Consider the following 11754-nt stretch of genomic DNA (forward strand, 5'->3'; position numbering starts at 1 on the left):
CATACAAGAAGGAAGGAAACCCAAAAATATATCCAAAGGGAAAGCTGCTACCACTGCATTAAATGCACTACAGCTAATTTTCTGGATCCATTTATGTGGAGAAGACTTCTAAACAATACTATCTTGGCTACCATAATTCACAGAAAACCAGAGAGGGTGTCTAATGGGACAAGTACTTAAGTAAGGGTTCGAATGATCAACAAGTGGAGGGTGAAGATGATCCAAAAAAGGATATATAAGGTGAAAGACTCTTCATGGAGGGGAGATCGAAAAAAGAAAAACAGAACACTGTAGTAATCAAAATTGTCTCTGTATTTAACTGTGATCAATATACATGATTATAGCCTCCTTGGACCAAAAGTCTGTTGATGTCAATACATTTCGTTTGCACCTGATTGTCATTTAATTCCATATTAGCTATTGTTCAATTCATTAGAGCTTAGTTCTTTGACCTACTTTCTACAAATTTATTGTATTGGGCTCATTGGGCTGAGATCCCCTATACTTTGGATTTAGGCCACAAATCGGGACCCCACAAAACCAAAAAAAAAAACTTTAATCATTCAAATTTGTAATTCATTCAACTCATTACATAAATTAAAAAAAAAAAATCTCTAATTTCATTGTTTTTTTCCTTAAAAAATGGTACCAAGAGAAATAATGCCCCTACAACAAACAAGACCTATGGTGACGAATACTTTTCATCATTAAATACCCTTATTTCGTCACCTACAACATATGGTGATGAAATGTAATTCGTCACGTAATCTCGGTCACAGAAAGTCGTGGTGACGAAAATTTTTGTCACTAAATTGTTTTAATTTTTTTAATAAAAAGAATTATAGGTGACAAAAAAAATTGCCACCTAATATTTTCCTCACTAAACATTATATTTAGAGACAAAATAAGTTCGTCACAAATTATTTTTAATTTTTAATTCTTTTTATTTCACCACTAATTGTATTTTTGTATTTTTTATTTTCCAGTTTTAATGGATTTGGTGACGACTTATTTCTTCACCAATTTTTGTGCATACTCAGAGTTCAACTTGTTAGTGACAAAACTTCTTGTCACCAATTACATTAACCTGTTCTTTCCATTAAATTGCCATTACATTATACATTAACCTATTTATTTCCAATCACATTCATAAAGAACTCATTCATACAATCTTTTCCAATCACATTCAGAAACAAATCATCCATACAGTCTAAAAAGTAAATAAAAAAAAGCGTTATACTATTAAACCCATTAAAGTAAGTAGTTTACAAAATAATTACAACAATATATATAAATGAGATATGTCTCCCATACGTTACAAAAACAAAAATGGGTTCAAGTAGCACCACAAAAAAATGTATTCTTGCCACCAATCTTTATTTGCGCAAATATGAAGCACATAACTGGAAGTTGAAGAGTCGTGTCGGGTTGTTAGTTTCGCGAGTGTCTTGCGGGTAAGGCCTTCCTGCGAGTTAGTTGAGAAACATTCTGCCTAGAGGATTTTTAAGTGTGACTTTCTTACCCTTCACCCATATTATATATACCCTCATTACCTATAGAAATGGTAAGAAGGCCATTCAGTGAGAAAAACCCTAGATAAGTTTTCAACAACACACACCCATCTTTTAGAGAGAAAGCTACTCATCCTTAGTGAGAAATTATTCTAACCTCTTCTCCTTCCTCTCCCATTGTCATACCTTGAGAGGAGATTTGTACCCAAACATAACTCACACCTATTCAGAGTGTAGAGAGTATTTTGGAGCTTGGGAAGCTTTGGGGATTTGCCAAAAGAAGCTGGTGAGGCTTGGTGGATGCGATTGGGCGTATTGCAAGATCCAAAAAGTTAGACAAGACACAGTTCCTAGAAGTCTTGTTGGAGTAGGAGCTTGGAGGGCTTAGGTATATTGGGTAGATTAGGCTTGAAGGGTCTCTTGCTATTCGTGTATCCCAACTTATTGTCTAGTGGATCGATTTACTGCTTGGAGGGCGGTGGAGAGGTTTTTCGTCGAGTTCTTTGGTTTCCTCTTCGATAACACATCAATGATTTATCTTGTGTTTGCATTTTTCTTCCCTTGCTCTTGTGCTTTACTTTTATTAGTTGTTGTTCACGTTTATGCACTAGAGTAGTATTGGTTCATTGTGCACATTTACTTTTATTTCTGCACTTTGATTAAGTAAGAGTAAAAGCAATCTAGCCGTAGTTTTAATTGGGAGTCTAAAAAAGATCTTGTGTTTTAACACATAATCGAGCTTTCATTGTTGTGGCTATTTTCTGCCTAGTTCAACCTTTTTATTGTGCTTAGGTTTTTTTTTTTTTTTGGTAATATTATTATTTTTAGTTTTGTGAGCCTTCACGTGACTAGCCTGACTAGTATTTGAAAGCAAAGCTTTAATTTAGCTTTTTATGTTGACTTGTTAGCCCCCCGCTCTCCTCCACTCCACATTGTCATCTAGCTTTTTATAAAAATAAATTTCAGCTTTTATTTTTTATCTTTCATTATTTATATACATTTTATTTTATAATATTCTAAAAAATTGTTAACATTAGTTTATCTAGGAAGCTGAAAAAGGGAAAAACTAAAAAAGTAGTCAATAGGAAGCTTCTTGGAAGCTCACTTGTGGACAATTACCCAAAATGTGAGTTTTATTCACAAAAAAAAAAAAAAAACCATAAATAAATATCTTTTCAAAATAATAATCCCACTTTTTTTAATAGAAAACTATATTAAATTCATTATTTTATATAATAGTAATAATAATATATAAATATAAATAAATAAATATATATATTTTAGCTGTAATTCCGAAATGGTTTCAGAAATTGATTGATACCGAAATATTTCATTCCAAAGAACAAACCAAAACGGGTTCCAAAATGGTATTCATAATATTGGTATTTTCTAAATATGGAGACTGAGAGAATAAGCATAAAATGAGTAATGGTGTAGTAAGTGTATGGAATGGTGTCTCTTAGGTTTTAGCTTGATCCTCTTTATATAGAGTCAAGTCTGAAATTAAATCAGTTCAGCTGAAGGAAAGACCAACAAAAAATGAAAGGATTTTAGCAAGAAAAATATAGTTTCTTTGGTTGGTTTTGGTTTTTAGCCAAATAAGGAAATTCTATAATGTTAAGGCTATTGACTCAACTGTCACATTTGTTCTGAAATAGCTGTCACAACTGTCATAAGATAGTTGTTGCTTGGAATTGAAGTAGATGAGGTTAGTTGGATGATGTTAGGTTGCTGGAGAGAATATTCAAAATTTTTTTCTTGGATTTAGCTGAAAATGGTAAGATCTCTTTTAAGGATATCTTGATGTTTTGGGTATAGCAGCTGGCTATTGGTATGAGCATTAAGGCTTTGTTTGAGAGTTCATAAGGGAATGAAATGGTGGGTATAGCAGCTGGCTATTGGTATTGAGCATTAAGGCTTTGTTTGAGAGTTCATAAGGGAATGAAATGGAATTGGATGTAATGATCATAAGGGAATGAAAAGAAATGAAATGTATTTAAGCAAGGGAAATGAATGGAATAGAATTAAGTAACCTTAATTAGATGTTTTAAAATAAAAGAATGGAAATGATGGAAATGAAAAAAAATGAATGAAACCTTATTCTTTTTATTTCATTGAATTCCCTCATGGCAAGGGAATATTTGGTATGATTATGGTAGATGGCAGCTGGATATTAAAGATATTATGAATATTTTATATTTCAAGATTAAAGATAGCCAATCAAATTTAACCATGTGTTTGAGTTGGATTTTAGCTGAAGATAGTATTATAGTTTATGTTGAATAATATGATTAGGTTTCCAAATCCGTATAGTAATAGCTAGAGATAAAAAATGAATAGTTATTTTGTCAGCATTTATATGGCTGGAGTTTTTGAGTATTTGTTATATGAAGAGTATTACATTTTAGTCAAAGAGCAATGAGGAGTTTTATCATTTTAAGGTTTTATGTGATAAGAGAGGCTTACCAAATGTTACTTGTTACACACTGACTCGTTAGAGTTTAAGGAGTTGGAGAAGACATGCTAAGTAGCATGTTTTTTTTATCAACTTTAAATTACTAGAGCTTTACTAAACACACTTCTTGGCCTTCTAAACCACGACTCCTAAAGTTTTCCCAAAGAGACTTATGAATTTGGATCATGAGTTGAATATGAGATGATGTACCTTGGGCTATGTTGTTATTTTGTGTAAATCTGGGTTTTTGTTGGAGAAACTGCCTTCCATGAATATGAGAGAGGTAATATGGGCTATGAGCTTTGATTTATTGTTTGAGCTCGATCCATATGTTGATGTTGATGATGTCGTGGGTTACGATCCCAATTGATGAAGAGAAAATGTAGACCACGAATTCACCTCCTGAAGTAAGGATTTTGTGGGCCATGTGAGCCCAATCCATGTAGTTGGATAAGATATAAGCTTATTTTAGGCTTTAAAGGAGATTTACCCAAAATTCAATAATACGTTGATGTGGTGTGAGTTGCCAATGAAGTAATGTCATGTGGCGTGAAAAAAGAGTCCTCAACAGTTGTTTAATGATATGGCATAAGAAATTCGCGTGGTGTTATTGTATTTACCAACCATAAACATATGGCAAGCTAATATGTCACTTAACAGACACATTATCATATTTTTAGCGGTGGGGCTAACAATGTAAACAAAATATAATTTTAGAGGGTAAAATTTAAATTCTGAAACTTTTAGTTATAAAATTCAAAGACTCAAACTTTAAGGGTACAATTTGCATTTTAGTCATTATTTTTAGAGAAATACTATGTTCATAATATTTTCACAACAAATCCTAAATGGTAGGTTGTTTTTAGTTGTTATGAGTAGGTAAAAAATAATTTAAATTATTGATTAAAATTAGAACCAATAATTACTTAAACACTTATGATTTGTTTTGAAATTGTTGTGTAAATGTTATGAATGTAGCACCTCTTTTTTTTATAGAATATTTTTAATTTTTTTTATCTACTACTACTATTCTTAATTTTTTTTTTTGAGAAGACTACTACTACTATTTGATTGCGAAGAGCCGATATAAAAAGGCAAAGTTGTAAAATTCAAACCAAAACCAAAGAAAAATTCAAAATTAATACAAAAAAGTTATCAGCGTCCCGCGCTGAGCCCAGCTAGCGTAACAGCGGGTACCGCCTAATTTCCCATAGGCGCTTACCACGTCACAATCCATCTGGATCTCACCTATAATAATATGTAAAATAGAACATCCTCATTTTGTGTGCCTCCATCAAGTCAGAGAAGAAAGAGCTCTGTGATTGTTCTAGGGTTTAACAAAAAGAGACAAAGGCCATTGGCGCTCATTCTATGGTTTTACTTTTACAAACGCCTCTGTTGGACTTGGAGCTCTGATTCTATACCAAAACTATGGCTTTCTGGGGTAAGTTCCCCAAAAAAAGGAACTCTCTTTTTTAGAAAATCATTTGGTTAATAGTCTGGAAAGTTAACTACTTGTCACTTTTTGCAATTTATTCTCAATCCACATGTGTTATGTATATATATTTTCAGGAGTTGAAGTAAAACCCGGGAATCCTTTCAAACATGAACATGATGACACGAAAGGACGCCTTCACTTATCAATGGTACTGTTCACAAGGCTGAGCTTGCCAATTTCTATTTAATCCTATGAATTGGTTTTGTATTCTGAATAGATTTTGAGGAAAAAGCTCCGGTTTTGATGTTTTTTTTGTTGGTATTGGCTGCTTTCTGTAAAGAGTTTGAGTTTTATTTGAACTGGGTTTTGAAAATTTTGTTCATTTCGATTCATAAAAAAGGTATGGGATGTGTTTGATTTAAATCTTCTGTGCCGTGTGAGTTTTGAAGAGATTTTGAGGTTTCCTGAACTGGGTTTTGACTGTTATTGTGAATGATGATGTTTATTTGGGTTTACTCAGGCAACACTGGGGCTTGGTACTGCCGAAGGAAGAAGTATACTTCAGTGCAATATAGGAAACAAGAGTCCTGTTTTTCTTTGCACTTTATATCCTGTGAATTCTGAGTCGCTGCAAGTGAATTTGGAATTCGAGGAGGCTGATGATGTCGTTTTCTCAGTGCTTGGTCCTCGGAGTATTTTCCTTTCTGGTTATTATGTGAGCACTAGCCAGCAGTATCCTTTTTTTGGTTAGGACTTTGGTATTGATTATGACGAGACATTATGCTATTTTAACTTTTGTTATTAGTTAAAAAGTCTATGCACTTAATACCTGTTTGGTCATTGGGGAAAAGTAGGGAAAAAAAAGAATTTAGAATTACGGTTTGCTGTTTTATCCCCTAATTTGGAGCTGTTCATTTAATTATGCTTGGTAAGTTTGGATCAGTTTAGATGAGCTTTCCATCTTTTGGAGATAAAATCAACATAAAACATTAGGCTTGAAATCTGTGATTGAAACCCCACTTCCCACTTCCCTCTTCTCCACTATCTACTCATCTCCAAAAAAAAAAAAAGTTACATAAATTCTCACCTTACTAGCAACCAATTTGGTGGTAGAAAGAGTTTATCGACTAATTGCTTGAGAATTTGGTTTAGGGGTTTCCTTTACTTTTCCTTTACTGAAATGGCAAGAGAACCCTGTGGAGAAGATATTGCTGACACAGAAACAGATTTATCCGAGAATAGTGATGAAGACGAGTACGAGAATAGTTTTATTGACGATGATGAGCCAGAAGTCTATCCACCTTCTCCCATTTCCAATGATGAAAGTATGTTAAAAAAACACTTTCTGAGGTTCATTTTTTTTCCTCATGAGTTTTTCTTGTACGATGTTAAAATTTAGCCTATAACATTAGTTCTAATTTTTTGTCATTGGTGTAGATCACACCAGATGGAGGGGACTATGTATGTGTCATCTTTGATGTGGTATTTTCTACATTATCATTTTGATTGAAGTACTCATATCCCAAGTGCGAACAATTATTTGTTCTGCTAATACATGCATTGTGCATTTGTGCTGCATGAGAGAATTGGTTTTATAGTGGACTTCGGTTAGTTCCAATATTGAACCTTTTTCTTTAATGGTAGTTACAAACTTACAATTATCAAACTTGTTTGTGAATGGAATTTGATCATAGTCAAAGTTAACAATAAATATGATAGTGTGGTTGGACTGGTCATGTTGATAAGAGCTGCGTACTTTGCAACCATCAGATTATTGAATCACTTCTGATCAATTATTACTAAATCAAATAATATATATATATATATATATATCAACCTAATCTCCTCACATTCCTTGTTGTTCTCATGCATATGCTCTACTTATGTTCTTCAACATTTTCCATATATTCGAATTCAGGGTTATGCTGCTCATTTCCTTGTTTAGCTAACCTCATCGTTCTCTTTCTGTTCCTGCTGAATACCTGTCTCATGTGTTTCCATTGTCCAGTTAAGATATACCCACTCAGTAGTACATGTTTGTAAATATTTATGGAATATATGCTCTGAATTTTTGCTCTATGTTTTTTGGTGCTTACAGAGGAAATGTTGTATAATGAGAAACCCAAGAATGGGAAGGGCAGCTGTAGATGGCTTAGGAAGAGCTACCAAATGAGTGACTCTGATGATGGGGGATGTTCTCAACCAAAAAATATAGTCAATGGTAGTAGCGGTGAGCCAGTATTACAAAGTGAAGATAAGGACAGCTTCCCCATTGTAGTTCTCTACAAGAGCAAAACCACCACAAAGAAATCTACTGAGGAAGTAAAAAGCAAAGCTGACAAGGGAACAGGTGGAACCAGTGACAAGAAGACAGAAGATGATGTTAATCATGCCATTGAACCAAAAATAATAGCTGACAATGTGATTGTAGATGCTCAGCCAAAAATGTGAGTACTGCATGGCTGGTGTGGCAATTTATCTTGTTTAGAGTCTACTTGGTTTATAATTTTTTTTTGGTCACACCAAAACAATCAGATGTGTTTTCTCAAATGTTTAAGTTTAAGAAAGGTTTCTTTTATTCCTTTACTGCTTATGTCGATGGTAATTGTGTTGAGCAACATTGGGGAAAGTGTTCATTCTGTTTTCCATGCTTGGTGCAGGCAATCTGACCCGCCAATCAATTCAATGCCATCTGCTTCTGAAGTAAGCCCCGAAAATGGTGCAAAGCCAAAGAGGAAAAGAAAAGAGCGGTTTAAGGAGGAGAAACCTCTCAAGGCTGATAATGCTAACTGTAGTAATATTCTTAAAGAGGATAAAGCCCCTAAAGATGAGGCAAGGGTTGATAATATGGGGCAAGATATGTGTATGAAAAATGGACAGGAGTGGGAGGCAGCCAATGGCAAGTTAGTGATTTTGTGATCTGTGGTTTGAATTTTTAATGTCGGTTAAATTGCATATATGGTCCTCAGCCTTTGACCTTTCTTTCAAAATCTTTCTGATGCTTTAAATTGTTTCAAAAAGGTCCTTATTCTTATTTGAGCGATGGAGAATGTTGACGTAGCTAATGGAATTTATGAAATAAAGGTCACTTTGAGGATGTGGCATGAATTCTATTTGCCATGTCAGAATTTTCTATCCATCAGATGATGATAAGGAAATATTTAAAACAATTTTGAAATTGTAGTGACTAACGTAAAACATTTTAGATTATAAGGATGATTTTGAAACAAAGGTTAAAGGTTGATGACCAAATATGCTAGAATTCTTAATTCTTATCAGTGTGCAACTGTGCATACATATAAAATTCTTAATCAGAAGGTTTTTACTGACAACTCTGTTTGTCGATCCTTGTGCTTATGTGAATTTACTTGTGCAGGGGAGTTGAACTGCCAGATACTGTTTCACTGCCTTCCACTGAAGTGAGCCCTGAAGATGTTGAAAGGCCAAAGAAGAGAAAGAAAAGTCTAACAAAGGAAGGGAAGAAATATGAAGCTGAGCATAAGCATAGCACTGTTGTTGAAGACAATAACACCCAACAAAATGACAAGTGAGTATTTCTGTGATTTGAGATTCAAATATATAAAAAGAAGAATATATATAACATACTCATATACATACATTCAAGTTAGAGGCATTAGCCACATCTATGCTATACCCCAAAAGGACTAGTCTAGTTACAATTGAGTCTCCTTGTAAACACAAAGCCTAGATCAACCTAGAACATGCCTGATGTGGAACTCAGTTTTTAACTACACAATACAGTAACTTATTCAATATCAATCTGGGGCATCACAATCTGCTCCATTGAAATCTCTGATGTCCTTGTTGGGGCCCTCATTGTGGGGCAGTGTCTCCGAGAGATACACGGGGTTACTTGGTTGGCACTAATACCAAGAAAAAGTGTTAGTCACATCTGCACCCTACCTCAAAAGGACTACTTTAGTCACAATTAAGATTTATTATAGTTGTTTATAAAACCCAAATCAACCTGGTACATGCCCGATGTGGAATTCACTCAGTTCACACTCGCCTAACACACACTCAACTAATTGGGACATCACATATTCCTCTTATTGAGAGTTTTTACAAAGGCTTTAGTTTGTTCATACTTTGTCTTATTTTTACTTGAGTAGGGAAGCTGAACTGCCTGAAAATCTTTTGCTGCCTTCCGCTGAAGTTGGCTCTGAACCTGGTGAAAGGCTTAAAAAGAAAAGCAAACAACGTGCAAGGGATGTGAAAGCTTCTAAATCTGACAGTAATCATGAAAATGTTGTCAGAGAGGATGGAGCTCAGCAAAACAGGGCAAAGGCTGAAGACATTGTCCTTGGTCTGCCTGTGACATTCAAACAAAATCCAAATCCAGCCAATTGCAAGTTAGTATTCTTTTAGATTCAATTCTACAAATAATAGAAACACATATAAAAGTTGCATGAACTCCCTGTCCCCCTCCCTTCCAACCTAGTCCAAATACAGGAGAGAGAGAGAGAGAGAGTCAAAATCACTAAGGCACATGCTTAATTCATTCTCATTTTATTGTTCGCTTGTGAGAAGGATGCAATTATGTAGATAATGCTCTTGGCCATCTAGATCTTCTGAATGCTAAGCTGAGTGCAAGGCGAATTGTTCTTTGGGTGACGCTTTCAGTCTTTGTTTGCTGTATGCTTTATGCTTTCTGTTTATATCATTCTTCTATTTGTACAGGAGTCTTGACAGCAATTCTCATGTATTTGCTGATGAAAATCATTCTTCGGGCAAAAATATTAAGAAGAAGAAAAAGAATAAAACCCAGGAGAATGGGAAAGATTTGAACATGAATACATCCCTTCTGTCAGTGGACAAGAAAGCTGATGACAAGTCATCTCAAGTTTGGACCTTGTCTAATGGATTAATCCTTGAGGTGCTAGAAATGGGGAAACCAGACAGCAAAGTAGCTGTGTCAGGGAAAAAGGCAAGTCACTTCAAATGATATTAATTAAAGGCTTCTTTGTTGCATGCAATCTTTGATCCAAATAATGAAAAGATAGAGTAATTTGATTTATTCTTCTTCTGGGTCATCTGAGCTTGAGGGGTAGCTTACCAAAAATGATATTCTCATCTTGTACATGTTCTACTAGAGCAAACCAAAGACATGTATGTTAGAAAAATGCTGATATGAATTTTGTTTGGTTCCAGATCAGTGTCAATTACAATGGAAAGTTGAAAAATAATGGAGAATCAGTTGACTCGAATGATGGTGATGCTCCCTTTAAGTTTCGCCTAGGTATTACCATACTATATAGAATCATGGTTTTGCCAAATAAGATTTATTAGTTTAATATGATGTTTAACATATATGGCTTCTTGCAGGTGTGGGAAAAGTTATGGAGGGTTGGGACATTGGTATTAATGGTAATGACTGAGATATTTGTCCTGACTGAACTTTTATTGCACGTTAGTTATTGTTTAGTATTCATTGGCTGATATTTATGCATGATTCTTAGGTATGCGAGTTGGTGAAAAGAGAAGACTTATCATCCCACCATCAATGGGGTATGTGATTGAATTCTGACTGTATATTGCAGCACATTTCTTTTTGCTTCTTTCTTTGGGTTCTTAGCTGAAGTATCATGTTTGTGTTGCAGATACGGGAGTAAAGGGCATGGTGAAAATGTACCACCGGATTCATGGCTGGTGTATGATGTTGAATTGGTTAAAGTACACTGATTGACTTGCTTCATTGCTTGTGGTGCTGTCTGATCTCTCAGTTTATTTTACTTTGATAATGTTGTTTTTTGTTAAAAGTACAAAAATATGGGGGTACCTAAACAAATTGCTTGCTGGCGTTTTGTTTTCTGTTCATAGCTTTTTAGGATGAAATTAGCCAGCTGTTGTATCTCCTTTATAGTTGCTCTAGCATGACCAATTTTGTACATGGTACTTTAACTTCGTGACCTATTGGAAAAAAGTTGCTTGGTCATGGTTTGCAAAAGAAACGAAGGCTTGATATTGGTGCAGCCAAGTCCAAAATAAATTATGACAAACATTTCAACTTTCTTATTGCATTTACAAAGTCTCTTAAGACTCATTAATAGCCCAATATGATTGTAAAATATCGAAACAATCCAGCTTATGGAAGGATTTGGGGAAGTGACCGGGCATAATGTCCAAATTTAACTAGATTTGTTGATGTGTTCTAGAGTATGGAGAAATTCGTTGCAATAGAGGAGGGGGCTCTCTCATGAGACTATGCTTTGATAGCATGTGTTATGTTACTTATCTAACAAAGAGAATATCAAAACATTTCTATCCTTCCTTTGGATAGGAAATCAACAAAAGTTGGAAGAGCATATCATAGCATGTGTTGAGTCTGG

The 11754-nt window shown here is 34.6% G+C and overlaps 1 protein-coding gene across 2 annotated transcripts; it reads left to right on the forward strand.

Moving 5' to 3' along the window:
• Positions 1 to 5235: 5235 nt before the first annotated feature.
• Positions 5236 to 11435, forward strand: LOC115990109 (peptidyl-prolyl cis-trans isomerase FKBP43-like). Of its 2 annotated transcripts, XM_031113972.1 has the most exons (13): positions 5236 to 5410; positions 5539 to 5612; positions 5925 to 6136; positions 6593 to 6729; positions 7503 to 7851; positions 8065 to 8307; positions 8781 to 8951; positions 9538 to 9777; positions 10106 to 10352; positions 10577 to 10664; positions 10751 to 10792; positions 10885 to 10933; positions 11026 to 11435. In XM_031113972.1, the coding sequence occupies exons 1-13, from the start codon at positions 5398 to 5400 to the stop codon at positions 11105 to 11107; spliced, it is 1947 nt and encodes a 648-aa protein (XP_030969832.1). In that variant the 5' UTR covers positions 5236 to 5397; the 3' UTR covers positions 11108 to 11435. The 2 variants fall into 2 exon arrangements, with proteins under 2 accessions (XP_030969832.1, XP_030969835.1); XM_031113975.1 differs by lacking the exons at positions 5236 to 5410; positions 5539 to 5612 and having other exon boundaries at positions 6057 to 6136; positions 6583 to 6729.
• Positions 11436 to 11754: the final 319 nt, after the last annotated feature.

The sequence above is a fragment of the Quercus lobata genome, chromosome 1 (genome assembly GCF_001633185.2).
Source record: "Quercus lobata isolate SW786 chromosome 1, ValleyOak3.0 Primary Assembly, whole genome shotgun sequence".
Classification (NCBI taxonomy): Eukaryota; Viridiplantae; Streptophyta; class Magnoliopsida; order Fagales; family Fagaceae; genus Quercus; species Quercus lobata.